Source organism: Echinops telfairi, unplaced genomic scaffold (assembly GCF_000313985.2).
Source record: "Echinops telfairi isolate 266 unplaced genomic scaffold, ASM31398v2 ScPeMD7_1957;HRSCAF=2489, whole genome shotgun sequence".
NCBI lineage: Eukaryota > Metazoa > Chordata > Mammalia > Afrosoricida > Tenrecidae > Echinops > Echinops telfairi.
In genome coordinates this window covers 4,793,852-4,809,513 of record NW_022105855.1, presented here as the reverse complement: position 1 = coordinate 4,809,513, position 15,662 = coordinate 4,793,852, and the positions used below count along the sequence as shown (strand labels likewise).

The 15,662-nt window shown below is 37.0% G+C and overlaps 1 protein-coding gene across 1 annotated transcript; it reads left to right on the top strand.

Moving 5' to 3' along the window:
- Positions 1-1,611: 1,611 nt before the first annotated feature.
- LOC101643794 (natural killer cells antigen CD94) lies at positions 1,612-14,346 on the top strand. The gene is made up of 5 exons (XM_013008583.1): positions 1,612-1,798; positions 9,154-9,246; positions 10,902-11,053; positions 11,941-12,044; positions 14,235-14,346. The coding sequence occupies exons 1-5, from the start codon at positions 1,612-1,614 to the stop codon at positions 14,344-14,346; spliced, it is 648 nt and encodes a 215-aa protein (XP_012864037.1).
- Positions 14,347-15,662: the final 1,316 nt, after the last annotated feature.

The following is a 15,662-nucleotide window of genomic DNA, read 5'->3' as shown; positions in this document are numbered from 1 at the left end:
CTGCATATGTTCATTTGTATAATTAAGAGCAGCATTCATTGAATGCATAAAAGCCTAGACAGATAACACTTCAGAAACAGTAATGGGAGTACTGATTCCCTTAGGGTGCAGGAAAAGAGGAAGAGGAAGGGGAAAAGGAGGAACAATGTTGACTGTACAACCCCACTCAAGGGGAATGAATAACAGAATTGTAGGTCAATGGATAATTTGGATGGTGTAAGATAAGGCAAAATAATAATAATAATAATAATAATAATAATGATAATAATAACAGCTCCTGGGGGCAGAGTAGGGGAGGGAGGGGGATGAAGAGGAACTGATATCATAGTGTTCAAGAAGAAAGAAAATATTTTGAAACTGATGGTAATAGCAATTATAAAATTATACTTGATCAAACTGAATTATGGATTGTTATATTATCTGTAAGAGCTCCCAATAAAGTAATAAAATACAAAAATAGAAATAAACTTTAAAAAATAAAACTTAAGTGACTAAACATTATTTACACATATAATGAGGATTGGAGAGATAGCAAAACTTTCAATAACACTCACAAAGGCAGAACTATGCCTGATAGCCTAACACATGTCATAAAAAAAGTAATGAGAGCATGAAAATAATAAATATCTGGTGGTCCTGAGCTGCCATTCATTGAGCACTCCCAAAGCAAGAGATCCAAATTAAAATCCAAGATTCTCCAATTCCGTAACCTTAGGGTAGCAGTCATCTGCTTGTTCTCACTCAAGGCAGCCTACGTCCAAAGGAGAAGTTCACTTTCTTAAATCTGTTAGAGATGAATTTATGGTAAAGTCTTGTTCACTTAGTGGGTTTCCAAATTGGATCCTTCTGGTATAGTCTATGAAGGATGTTGTGCACCTGGAAAGGGCAGAGTTTAATGTCCCAGTAGTCTATAGCATGGCCTGGGTCACTAAAGGCTTGTTAGAAACTAGGCCAAAAGTATCCAGTTAGGAACATAGTACCAGGCATACTCTCCCTTTGGGATCTATATAAGGAACACTAAGTATGTCTCCTAATAGCAGGTTGGCCCACTGGGTTCACCCTCTCACAGACAGACATGCCACTCTCAGTCCCTCGCCCCCACCCCACCTCTTAACTTGAATTTCCAGGAAGATTCACTAAGCACTTGTAGGAGTGTGTGGATTTGGGTGATTGTGCAGCAATGTCAAATGGTAGAAAATGAGTGGTCTTCTCCACATGTCATGAGAAACTGACCCACTTGAGAGAGACCTCCTCTCTCAAAATGGTTTGTAAGATGTACAAAAGGTTTGGTTTTCTTAATCAAAGTCACAAAAGTCAACCTAAACTTAGGGACGCTGAACCTCTGACTTCTGGGAGGATTACAAAGAAGAATAAGTTTTCATATTTTGGTGATATTAGGGTTCTGGAATGGTTTTCCCCTGTTCTTGCTTCTCAACACTGAAATAATTCATGCGGCAGAAGCACTTTGTAATCCAAGTAGCTTTTAAGGGGGAAAGGGAAGTTTGGGGTATTACAGTCTCAGACCCTACTCGCTATACCTGGAAAGCATGCGAGACCATATGGCAGGGCCGTGGGAGAGTTCACAACCGAAAATAGCCACTTCAAGGGAGCATGAAAAATTATGCGGGAAAAGGAGAGCCAGAACGGAAAAGGGAAGAAAAGAGAGCTCCAGGGCGGAGTGGTTATGCAAATGGGCACCGCACACACGGAAGAGATCCCGTCCTCAGAGAGCGCCTGAGAGAGGTTGGCTTCAGCCTGCCTGTGCTATTTATCCCTTCCTGTCCCCACTTGGAGTGGGGTATGGGGGTTGACGGGCATGGCTGAGGGTATTGATCATTGTTAGTGGCTGAGTTCAGGCACGTGTGTGACCTAACGTTGCTGGTGCCTACTGTGTATGCCCAGGTTGACCTTCCGCTGAGCCTAGGTAACTTTGGTTTGAGCATGCCCAGCTTTGGATTGTCACCACATGTGTCTAATGTGTTTCCAATTTCTTTCCAACCCCTTTATTGTGGCATGGCCAGCTAAATTAAGCTTTGTGTAGGCATTAGGTGGAGACAATCCCCATTACCTCAATCTTCCTACCTTTCATGGACAGCAGTGAACAGTGAATCAAAGAAACAAGACCATCAACATTGATGAGCTCGGCTAAGATGTTAATATGTTCCATAGCTTGCCAGTGTCCTACAGTAAAATCCTCAGACTGCTAAAGTGAAACAAAAAGGTTTATTGAAATCACAATAAACACTGGAATGGGGTAGAGTGACCCATAGAAACTGCAGACCACTGAATCCCCAGGATGGCCGTTTACTGGGGATAGACATAGGGTAGAAACCAGAAACTAGTCTACAAAATCTGATAGGAAATTTCCAGGTCTGGATGCTAGAAAACCCTAGGCAGTGACTTGAAAGTGTGGTCGACTTGGATAGGTTGGCTTATGTGGCTAAAGAAGTTTTGTAGGGAAGTTACAAGAGATCTATCAGAAGCATTCCCTGAAGGCTGCTGAATTGACTTCTGATAAGACTCTTGTCTCTATACTTCCTTAAGAACATTTAAAATATTTCTTCTTTAAAAAAAATGTATTTAAGTAGGTCAAAGGGCTTAACTTTGTAGAAAAATACTTTGTTATTTACTTATATTTGCTGAAATCTGACCCAATGTCGTGTATACAATTTCTTGCTCACAAGCCGTTAGCTCCCTACTCAGCTCACTGATTTTTAAGGAAGTTAGCCTTAGTCAGGTTGGCAACTGAATTAAGCCTCAGAATAATCATTTTACTTTGGTCAGGCACCTTGCTTTTAGGGGTCCAGCACCTATAATGCCGAAACAAGAGCTTGGAAAAGATGACATCAGGCCCACTCCGAGGCTTAGTCACGATAAATGTATCAGGCACCTCGGTTCCAAAACTTACGTTCATCAGATTTAGATATTAGAAACTAAGGAAAATAGAATTCTTCAAGTTCTTTCCTTTAGGATGCTCTTCCATATTCTGGAAGAAACTGAGACTTTGTGTTTATTCCCAGAGGATCTGGGAGGTCAGAATTGTTAACAGTATTACCAAGAAGTTATCAATACATAGTGTAGTCATTGTTGCTATCAGCAAATGATTTAATAAGTGAGAATTTTAATTAGACCCCCCTTGTTTTAATTTCTGATATAGTTAATGAGAATTTTTACTTTTTCTGACAATACTCTCAGAAACCCCCACCCCACCTCCCATGTTTTCCTTCAAGTTTAAAGAGCGCAAAAGCTTTTGGAGACAAATAAACAGGTAAATAAAATAAAGCAAGCATTTATTTTGGGAAATAAAATTAATCCCTTTTCTTGGATACAAACAGAAACAAAAATCAGTTATATAGTTATTTCTTCTAACACTATGTCTTCTCACTACAGTTTCAACTCCTACCTAATATTGTTGGGTTTCTGAAATGGTTTTCCTTGGTTCTTGCTTCTCGATGCTGAAAGAATTCACGCAGCAAAAGCACTTTTGTAAATCCACGGAACTTTTCGGAAGGAAAGGGAAGTTTAGGTTAATACAGTCTCAGATCAGACATGCTATCTCTGGAAAGCGTGCACATACCCCGTGGGGAACCACACAAGGGTTCTCAACTGAAGCTGGCTATTTTATGGGGAGCGTGAAAACCACATGGAAGAAGTACGGCAACAAGAGTGATGAATAAGAGAGCAAGCGCCCTTGGCCTCTGCTTTGTATCCTCTTCTACCCCAACTTGAGGGGGCGTGGTTGAGGCATTGTCCATTGTTAGTGACTGAGTTTAGGCTCCCAAGTGATGTGATGTTGCTGGGGCCTCGTGCGTGTATCCAGCTTGACCTTCACCTCTGTCTAGGTGATATTGGTCTAAGCATCCACAGCTTTGGATTGTCCCCATAGGTGTCTAATGTGTGCATGATTTCTTTCCAACCCCTTTATTGTGGCATGGCCAGCTGGTTTTTGTTTAATGTAGATCCCTTTATCTCTGATCTTCCTACCTATCAATACTATAAATAACTTATTTCTATTACACAAAGCTGAGGGGTTCATACACATACATTTGTGATTCTTATCTTTTTAAAGTTGTAGACCTAGCTGGGGAGGACAACTGGCTATTTTCTTCATAAGCTGCTCTGAGGCCTCAAAGGCAAGCAGTAAGACTAGGGGATAGAAGCCACCGATGCCTGATTCTGCTTTTCTGTACATTTGACATCCATTGACAAGAAGAATTTGTGCAATCTAAGTATATATACATATGTTTAAGTTAGTCAAGCTATTTTAAAAGACAAAGCATTGCTCAGACTATCTTCAAGAACCAATGAGCTCCCCTGTACTGTCTTGGTAAGCAGCTTTGCCTTATATCAGCCTGTGTGATCCAAGGATTGTAAAGAATAATACAATCCAAATCTAGAGAAGGGGACCGTGTTAGAGCTTACATTCTGACAGCCCCGTTTGCCAAAGGAAATGATGACAGCGGAAATTCAAAATCTGCTCCAGCGCTCCCACAGAGTAAGCCTCTGGTGAATCAATCCCTCCTGAGCACAGTCTGCAGATGGCGATGGCCTTGCTGTCGGACAGCGTGCATTGCCAAGGGGACTATTGCAGATATTGTTAGGTTACAGTGTAGCACCTTGTCATCTGCTCTCCCTTTTGACTCATTTTAAATTTGTCCCGGTTCTTAATTTGAATATAAGGTTTATTCTGAATGGTTGTTTTATATGCATATAGGGAGACTATTCTGAATCTTTAAAAATCAAATGGCTTTTAGGTATCAAGAAGGAAAAGGCTTTTAGATAGGTATAAAGAAGGAAAAATACAGCATATGTAATATATGTTGATTAAGATGCAGATACCTATTTGAACCATGAGTGTAGAGTTTATGGATTGAGTATGACTATGCAGGCTTCCTACTTTTGAGTTATTGACTAAACTATAAAAGGAAATAATTAGTTATTTAGCTCTCATCAGGGATGATTCTAAAATTTTTTAAAAGTAATTTTCCCAAAAGATTATCTGAAAGTCCAGCCTGTGTGATCACGAGGTATCAAAGAGATCAGGTATCAGCCATCAAAGAACAAAAAATCATATCATTGTGAATGAGGGGGAGTGCAGCGTGGGGACCCAAAGCCCATCTGTAGGCAACTGGACATCCCCTTCCAGAAAGAAGGGTTGCGGGGAGGAGATGAGCCAGTCAGGGTGCAGTGTAGCAACAATGAAACATACAACTTTCCTCTAGTTCCTAAATGCTTCCTCCTCTCCCACTATCATGATCCCAATTCTACCTTACAATTCTACCTAGACTAGAGGTTGTACACTAGTACAGATAGGAACTGGAAACACAGGGAATCCAGGACAGATGATCCCTTTAACCAGTGAGAGTGGGGATGCCGGGAGTGTAGAGGGATGGTGGGGTGGAAAGGGGGAACCGATTACAGGGATCTGCATATAACTGGGGGAAGGACAACAGAAAAGTGGGTTAAGGGAGATGTCGGACAGTGTAAGATATGACAAAATAATAATTTATAAATTATCGAGGGTTCATTAGGGAGTCGGGAGCAGGGAGGGAGGAGGGAAAATGAAGAGCTGATGTCAGGAGCTTAAGTGGAGAGCAAATGTTTTGAGAATGATGAGGACAACGAATGTACAAATGTGCTTTACACAATTGATGTATGTATGGATTGTGATAAGAGTTGTATGAGCCCCAATAAAATGATTTTTAAAATTATCTAAAATTATAAAATTGTACTAATAATCTTTACTGCATATTTCGTTACAGTTTTGACAACTATGTTGAATCCCAAACCTAAAACCTAAAGAAACATCCTAAACTCATATTTAGTTTCAATGCTTTTATATGGGGGCAAAAGGTGAGTGACATTAGGCAGCTTTCTGCCGGTTGAGCAATGCCCAACACCAATCATTTATCTATGAGTAGTTCATATTGGTCAAGAGATTTACTTATAAAAAATAGTTCCTCTCAACTTAGAGGCTTAGAAATAGAACATTGGAAAATGAGGGGCTGAAAGAATTCAAGATTAATGTAAGACCCTGAAGTGTGGCTTTAGAGCAGGTGATAAAGCATTATAATACAGGTATTTATGTGTGTGTGTGTGTGTGTGTGTGTTATATACATAGAAAAATAGTGGGATCTTTACCTTATGTGGTTGGTTTGATGAGACAGAGATGGAGAACACAAACATAATAAATGCTTAGATAAATGACACCATGTAGGAGAAAAGAAATGGAAATCTATAGAGAAGGTGGGCTTAATTCCCTGGGCATGGTGAGCTCTAAAACTGCATCCTCTAATGTAAAGCTGCCTGTATTTCTTGCTTAGGTAACAAGGTGGAAGTTATTTAACCAATAGGACATCAGTATTTACGTTGCTAAATAAGGCTATCTACATCTTCTTTATCTTGACATCTTGTTGAATGAGTTTGTAGATATAAAATGTTTCAAACTACTTGATACATGGTAAATGCACAATGACTGTTTATTTTTATTAAAAGAAAAATATCCACAAAGTTTTAGTAATGTACCTTCTTTTGTCCATATTTTTATATGGCTTGGAATTTTTTTTCTAGATCACTATTCATTTAAAAGCTTAAAAAACAGCAACTCTCTCTCACTTTTTATTCTAATCACATGACTCTTAATACAAAGGTCAGTGTTAATTTCCTGTATTGTGATATCTGGAACATTTCAGAAGGTGGTACGTTTACTGCTGCTTTCATGCTGCATACCTGGCTCACGCGAGGTGATGAAAGGGCATTGTTGAAGCACACAATTCTCTTTTATTATATATATATACACCTTGTGAGTTCTTCAGCTCTGTGAAATAATTTTGCTTTCGAACAAGCACTCATCATTCCTTTCTTCCATCGACCTGCAACACCAATTTCCATGGCAGGTATGTATGTCCTCAGGAATTTTAAAATTTGAAATAGTCAGAAAGTTACCTAGTGGCTCAGTCTAATGCTAAGGTGGTGTTAGAAGAGAAATGAGTCCAATTAATATTGGGCATTTTTAGGCTTGCCACTTGTAAGCACATTAAATTTAAATTTCTGGTTCTTCATTCTGATACTTATAAATCATTGTGTGATATTTTTTCAAGAGGTTTAGAGTGGCTTCTGACAGAAATACCTCTAAATTCTCCAGGTTAAATTGTGACAATAATTTTAACATAATTCTTTCCTAGAAATACAGAATAAAATGATAGACACAATGTTTAGAAGGGTTATGTTGGAAACATGTCATTTAACTTGAAACAGGTTGTAGAGATCACCCAAAGGAAGAACTTGAAAAATTATACTGATGTTAATCAAAGCAAAACTGGATGGAGGTATGCTAATGAATGTTAATACAGGTCTACCGAAGGCTGTTTTTTTTTTTTGAGGGATGAAGTTTATTAGAAAAATTTTGATATGACCAAATGTTCTCTTTTAAAAAATAAGGTATCATAATTCAATTTGATTTATCATGATAATGTATTCGATATGTGAGCAAATGTTCTGGTTTTATTTTTTGCTTTTGTAATAAAAGTTATTTATGGATCATACTTCATATGGGAAATGAACCCATCTTCCACGGTATTAGCCAAGCATTTGTGGTGGGACGTCTCCTCCAGGCAGATCCGGAGTGCTGTGTCTTCTCTTCCATGTAGTCCCACCACAGAGCTTTGAGTAGGATGACGTTCTCAGAGCCTTAAGATTAGCAGAAAAGCACACGCCTGAATAGCGTTATTGCTAGCGATAATGGCACAACATGTGAAGTGAAAGATTCTGGATCTAGACACACTTTAATTGGATTTCTGGTGTGGACTCGCTTTGATACCATGAGAAAATAACATTTTCCTGGACCCTCAAGTTTCTCACCTACCTAAGCGTTCAGCTGCTAATTGCATGGTCAGCAGAATGAAATTATCAGCCGCTTCGCAGGAGAAACACGGGCTTTCTACTCCCTGGAAGAGTCTGTCTCAGAAGCGCCCAAGGGCCTGCTAGAGGGACGCCTTGAATTGGAATCAACTCAGTGGCAGTGGGTTTGGTTTGGAGTGACCTAAAGGCAATCATGTCCTCCACCTTGTGATGCTGCTTGAGAGACTAAAAATGAATGTATACTCTGGAAGCGCATCAACTTGATGTTACTGCCTCTTACTCGCTTCTGTCTCAAGATGGCAAAGCGAATTTTGGGAATAATGAGGGCAACAAATGTATAGATGTGTTTTATACAATTGATCTATGTATTGTGATGAATTGTATGAGCCCCAATAAATTGATTAAAAAAAAAGATTTCTATAAACGGCAAATCTACTGCGGTTTCAGAGACAGAGCTGGAAGAATAGTCAATATAGTAACCATCTCACGCAAGAATAAAGTACACTGCAAGAAACATTGGTATTGTTCAAAGTTGTAACTAGGATATCTGCTTTTCTTTTTTTTTTTTTATTCCTGACATATCTTTTTTTAAACATTTTATTAGGGGCTCATACAACTGTTATCCCAATCCATACACACATCAATTGTGTAAAGCGCATTTGTACATCGTTTCTCAAAACATTTTCTCTCCATTTAAACCCCCGACATCAGGTCCTCATTTTTCCCCTCCCTCCCCGCTCCCCCCTCCCGCATGAGCCCTTGATTGTTTATAAATGGGTATTTTGTCATATCTTGCCCTGTCCGACTTCTCCCCTCATCCACCCCTCGGCCGTCTGTCCCCCAGGGAGGAGGTCACACACAGTTCCATGCAATCGGTTCCCTCTTTCCCACCCATTCTCCCTTTACCCTCCCTGTTTTGTCACTCACACCACTGGTCCTATAGGGCTCATCCATCCTGGATTCCCTGGATTCTCAGCTCCTATCTGTACCAGTGTACCTGCTCTGGTCTAGCCAGTCTTGCAAGACAGAATTCGAGTCATGGTAGTGGGAGCGGGGAGGAAACCTTTAGGAACTAGAGGAAGGTTGTATTTCTCATCATTGTTACATCGCACCCTGACTGGCTCATCTCCTCCCCGAGGATATCTGCTTTTCAAAGTTTTCTTAGAAAATGACTGTCATCAAATTAAAATATTTTTTAAAAAACCTCTGAATTTTCTAATTGGCTTCTGTTGTTATGAACTTCAAACTGTGTTTTGTTCTTTAAGCCGTCATCTTATTTATCTTTTACGACAGTTTTCCAGAGTTCTCCATGGAGACTGATATCTGCGATTTTAGGAATAATATGTCTTTCGTTGATGGCTACTTTGGGGATTTTGCTGACAATGTGTAAGTTTCTGCCAGCAAGTCTTTATAAAGATCCAAGCTGTGATAGACCACTTATAACAAAGGTCTCATATTACTAATGTGTGGTAGTTTATCCTCTCAATGGCTTTAATCTGTGTCTGATTATCTAAATTTCTAACACTCTCTTACAGCATTTAGTAAAGAAAAGATTGAGCAAACACGCTGGCCAGGAAGCCCCACAGAACACAGGAGGGGTGAGCTCCTTTCTTGTAAGAAGCTTATTATTGGTGTACCCTTTTGTCCTTGAGTCGATTCTGACTAATTATTGGTAAAAAATTAACATTAATCGGTTTTTTACAAGTGATTTGATGGAATAGTCTATGTATATATACAAGTCTGCTCCACTAATTATTGAACAGGCTCATTTCATTGTGCTCTAATGTAAAATGATTACATTACACTGAGTGTACAAGTATTAAAATAAAACAAGTATTAATTCAAAATGATCTTTTTTCCTTTTTGAGTGCTCATCATTAAGTAACACACCAGCATAATAGTAATTATTAGAGCTAATTCTGATTGCATGCTGCATTTCCTCCTAACTCAGACTTTCCTATCTCTTTTCATTTGCTTTTATTGGATTCAGAATTCTGTGCCCTCATTTCCACAATTCTGAATTCCACTTATCCAATAATACTCATTTTTCCCTTTAGGCACTCCTCATCATCTGTTACCTGCAAGCCCTTACTTTACGGTTTATTCCCACAACTTCAGAGCCGTTCCTTTGTTAAACACTTGAATGGTTAGCAGGTGTCATGACTTTTACCATGAAGGATAAGAAATGCTGAGGACACTATTCCTGATAAGTTGCATTATTTGGACATTAATTGTTTTCTTTATCATGGTTTTTAAGAAGTTTATATATTAGAATTTTACCAATGTATAGCAGTTTTTTCTAATTCAGGAAATATGCTGACATTTTCTCCATTTACATTTCTCTATGATACAATTATTTTTAAAACAATTTTATTGACATATAATTCACAAATCCAAAAAACAAACAAAAATAATAATTCACAAATCCTACAATCCAATAATTCAATCACATCAACAAGAGTTGTACAAGCATCATCACAATCACTTTGAGAACATTTTCTTTGTTCTTGTATTCATCATTATTAGTTTCCCATTTCTCCCCAACTCCCCCTGCCATACCCCTAAGGAATAATTAATGAAATTACTGTCTCTATAAATTTACCTCTCCTGGGTTTCACATACAAAAAAACATGATCTAGTTAACTTCTGTTTATAGTATTTGGCTTTGCATAAATGTTATGTTTTTAAAAGGTGACTCTTTGAACTTCCCTGTTTTTGGTTGCTACATGCTGTTTTTATCCACTGTATTCCACTTGTGTACTTACTAAGAACATTATTCAATACAATTAATGAGTGATTAGGAGTGAAATATTTCTAACTCTCTCTAGAATGTAATATTCATGGAGAAAAACATCATGTCTGACTGGGCACAAGAATATTTTCTGGAAATAGCATGCTGTGCATGTATACATTTATAGTAGGTTCTCAGATAATATTGTCATAAAATATGAGTAAATGGCAAACATTTTTGAATACTGAGTAAAATGGCTTTGAAATTTTAAATATGTTTACTGTCACATATCATATTTATTTTGTCTTAGGTTCTGACTGCTGTTCTTGTCCAGAAAAGTGGATTGGCTACAAAAGCAACTGCTACTTCATTTCTAATAAAAAAGAAACTTGGGCAGAAAGTAGAAATTTCTGTATTTCTCAGAACTCCACACTGTTTCATCCGAAAAGCAAAGATCAGTTGGCATGTACTTTATTTTTTTCTCACATTTTGTTATGCCTGAAAATAATCAATACCAAATAACCTGATTATTTTGATTCATCTTTAATCAGATAGTAAATGGGTGGGTGTATTTGAAAAAATGACTTATTAGTTTTCTACATCTTCAATAAGTCATTAAAAAAATCAAAATAACTTCTCCCAGAGATTTATAACAGAAGTATAAAAGTCAAGATTTTATATAAGGGCAAGAAATTGCAAAGAAATCAAAGAACTGTTAGATTCCTTCCTTTGCTCATTTTATTCAAGTAACCAACCAAACAACTATAATTTTTAGGTTTTTTCATTGTACTTATAGTTTCATTTCTAATTATGTGAGTTTTACTATTTCTTTGTGATAAAAAGATTATAAGGATATTATCATAAAAAATATTCACTTTTTGAGAAAAAGTAAAAATTATTCTATCTGTGCAGAACCTGTGCCAAGGACAACCTAAGTAGACTCTGCTTATGGATTTATCCCTAAGTAGACTCTGCTTATGGATTTATCCCTAAGTAGACTCTGCTTATGGATTTGTCCCTAAGTAGACTCTGCTTATGGATTTATCCCTTCAGCTACTGTGGATTTCAGATGACAATTAAATGGCAATCACTGGTGAAGAAATTGTTCCATAAAAATTCTGGCTCCGTTTATAACATGTTCCACTTCATAGTGACATAAGATTTGCACTTGGATTCTTTTTCTTCATAAATGAGTGGATAAATTAGAAATCTGAGGCCTATAACTGTCACTCAGTGATTAGAAAGGAAAGAGAACTTTGATTTGCATGGCTGATTGACCAAGTCTGATGCTGATCAATCCTGGAGTAGATTCAAATTAAGTTAATGTGTCTGTCTCTTCCTCAAAGCAGGGTTTTTTGAAATACAGTCCCCATTTTTACTGGCTTGGGCTCTCTTACAATGAAACTGGTGACATCTGGTTGTGGGAGGATGGCTCTGCTTTATCTCAGCAATTGTAAGTTTCTCACACTCATGTACCTTTTCTGTTCTTTCTGAGTTTATACATAGATCTCATAAGTGCAGATACATCCCAGGAGTACTATACCAAGGGTGCACTGTCTAGGGTATGAGATCACAGAAAAGGCATTAGGTGCAGCAGAATACAATTTTAGCCCAATTCACAACATACAAATTCATTCTCAAGTCACACGAATGTTTGTATCTTTATGTATATAAAGTAACTTCTAATATATTATTTCTGTGGGTTTTAGAAAGACACAAAACTATGTACATGCATAAAACATGTTCACACATATTGAGGTAGTCAACAAAAGTGCTATATTGATTTTTTTCCCTTTACTCTGGGAAGCCAAATATTTTGGGGATCCTCTAGTGATATTACGAATTATCTTCTGTACCTATATGTATCTTTATTTTCATTATTAGCATATAATTTTTATAATGAAATTTATTAATTTTTAATTTAATTTAATTTATTTATTTTTAATAGTTTTATTAGGGGCTCATACAACTCTTATCACAACCCATATATACATCAATTGTATAAAGCATATTTGTACATTCATTGCCCTCATTGTATTGGAATTGATTGTAGTGATGGTTATACACTTATGAATGTGATTGAACTATTGAAATATATAATATGAAGAGAAAACAATCCAATGGCTCCAGAGGAACATGGGACGGGGGAGGGGGAAAGGAAAGTGGTATCAACCAACCCAGGGACAAGGGAAGAACAAATGATCTAAAATTGATGGCAAGGAGGGTATAAGATGCCTGGTGGTTCTTGATCAAGGGCAATCTAGGTGAGAGGAATTACTGAAACCCGAGTGAAGGCCAAATATGTTAGTGGGACAAGAAAGTAAAAGGAAATAAAGGAAAGAGCTAGGAGGCAAAGGACAATAACAAAAATAACAAAAATAACAATAACAAAAGTCTAAATACAGGCCTGTACACATGTAAACATATTTATATATAATGATAGAGAAATAAATCTATGTACATATATCTATATGTTAAGTATTAAGGTAGCAGATGGACACTGCCTCAATGCAGGAACACTTTGTTCTAATAACCTGGCATTCTGTGATGTTCATCTTCCTGACACCATCAATGAAGACAAAATGTGTGCATAAGCAAATGTGGTGAAGAAAGCTGATGGTGCCTGGCTATAAAAGATATAGCATCTGGGGGCTTACAGCCTTGAAGATAAACAAGAGGCCATCTAGCTAAGAAACAACAAAGCCCACATGGAAGAAGCACATCATCCTGTGCGATCATGAGGTGTTGATGACATCAAATATCATGCATCAAATACCCAGAACAAAAAATCATATCGATGTGAATGAGGGTGATTGTGGAGTGTAGACCCACAGCCCATCTATAGACAATTGGACATTCCCTTGCAGAAGACTCACAAGAAAAAGATGAGCCATTCAGGGTGCAGTATAGCACTGATGAAACATACAACTTTCCTCTAGTTCTTTAATGCTTCCTCCCCCCCACTATCATGACCCCAATTCTACCTTACAAATCTGGCTAGACCAGAGCATGTACATTGGTACAGATAGGAGTTGGAAACACAGAGAATCAGGACAGATAAACCCCTCAGGACCAATAATGAGAGTAGTGATACCAGGAGGAGAAGAGGAAGGTGGGGGAGAAAGGAGGGACTGATCACCATGATCTACATATAACCTCCTCCCAGGGGGATGCACAACAGAGTGAAGGGAGACATCAGTCAGTGTAAGAAATGAAAAAATAATAATAATTTATAAATTATCAAAGGTTTATGAGGGAGGGAGGAAGGGAGGCAGGGAGAGAGAGGGAAGGAGGGATAAAAAGAGGAGCTGATAGCAAGGGCTTAAGTAGAATGGAAATGTTTGAGAATGATGATGGCAACATATGTACAAATGTGCTTGACACAATGGACATAGGTATGGATTGTGATAAGAGCTGTATGAGCCCCCAATAAAATGATTAAAAAAAGAAAAATATATAATATGTGAATTGTATGTCGGTGAAACTGTTAAAAATAAACTATTATGAAATTAAAACGTAAGCAACGCTTCTTCTTCTTAACGTATTCAAATACTTTAAAAAACATTCCTTAATATTTTCATTTTCGTTTCTTAAATGTAGATATTTTCTTCTTTATTTTTTTAAATTTTCTTCTTTATTACAGACCTTTATTCACTTCAACTTTAGATCGAGAGAAATGCATTTTGTATAGTCCAATGGAGGAGATTTTGAATGAACTTTGTGAGAAAAAAAATTATTACATCTGTCAGCATTGAATCTATTTAAGTTTTCTTGGATCATGTGTTAAGGAACAGGCACTGGATTGCTAAGAATGATTCATTTATGTATACTATTACCAATTCGCTATTGAAATATGTGGAAAATTATATCTCATATAACTTCCATATCTGTGCATTTTTATTATTTAAAAATTGATGGAATTTCTGTGTCTATCTAAAAAGTTATAAATCATCAATGTCAATAATTTTATACATGTATTTCATTAAATATGCCTTAATATTAAATTTAAAGGGGCTTGTGTAGGTTTCATTGTGTATTTTCTCTGTCAGAATGTCATTACATTGGACTGAACACAAATAATATATGTATAAACTTCATTTAAAGGTTAATATTTTTAATAGAGCAACCTTTGTCAAATGGAAACCAAACCCACTGCATCAATTCAACTATGAGTGTTATGAACCCTGCATAGGGTTCCTGAGACTCTAAATCTTTGAGAGCAGTCAGACTTATCTTTCTTATGAGGATTGACCAGTCAATTTGAGCCACCAATCTTGAGATTACTAGACCAATGCATAATAACCATAGGAGCACCTTATGCCAAATTTATGGTATATTAAATTGGAGATTTTTGTCATCATCTAATTGTTTTGAGAATAAATCAAAGACAATGTTAATGTTCTTTGTTAACTCTGTTTTTCTTTCAAACTATGTTATTAGGACCTAATCCAGACATCGTACTTTCCACAGCTCAATCATATCAAGCAGTGTTATATCATCACTACCATAATCAGCTTCAAGATATTGTCTTCCTTCTTGTACTCTTCAATATCAGCTCCCCATTACCAGCCCTTCTCCTGCTCCTAGGAATCTTTATTCTAGTTATTATCTCTATAGTGTCATCATTCTGAGTTTCATATACCAAAAATCATAGAAAAAATATGAGAGTCAAGAAAGCTACCAACAATGTCAAAAAACAACAGAGATAAACCCCCGTATGAAAAGCAAACAAAAAAATGAATAAATAAAAAGGAAAAAAAAAGAAAAACAAACAATAGAGCAAATATTAAAAAACAGATTAAGTACAAATTGTATCAAACCGGAGATCACATGGCAAGGTTTTAACCATTTGAATTAGGTTTATCTTTTTAATTCATTACAGTCTTCCCTATAGTACTCTCTTTCTGATCACCTGGTTGTTCCTATCCCTCAATTATGATTAGAGGGAAACCACCTGAGGCTTATTCTCTATGTCAATCCTGCAAATGCATTTTGTTTTTGTTTGTTTTTTTAAACATTTTATTAGGGGCTCATACAACTGTTATCCCAATCCATACACACATCAATTGTG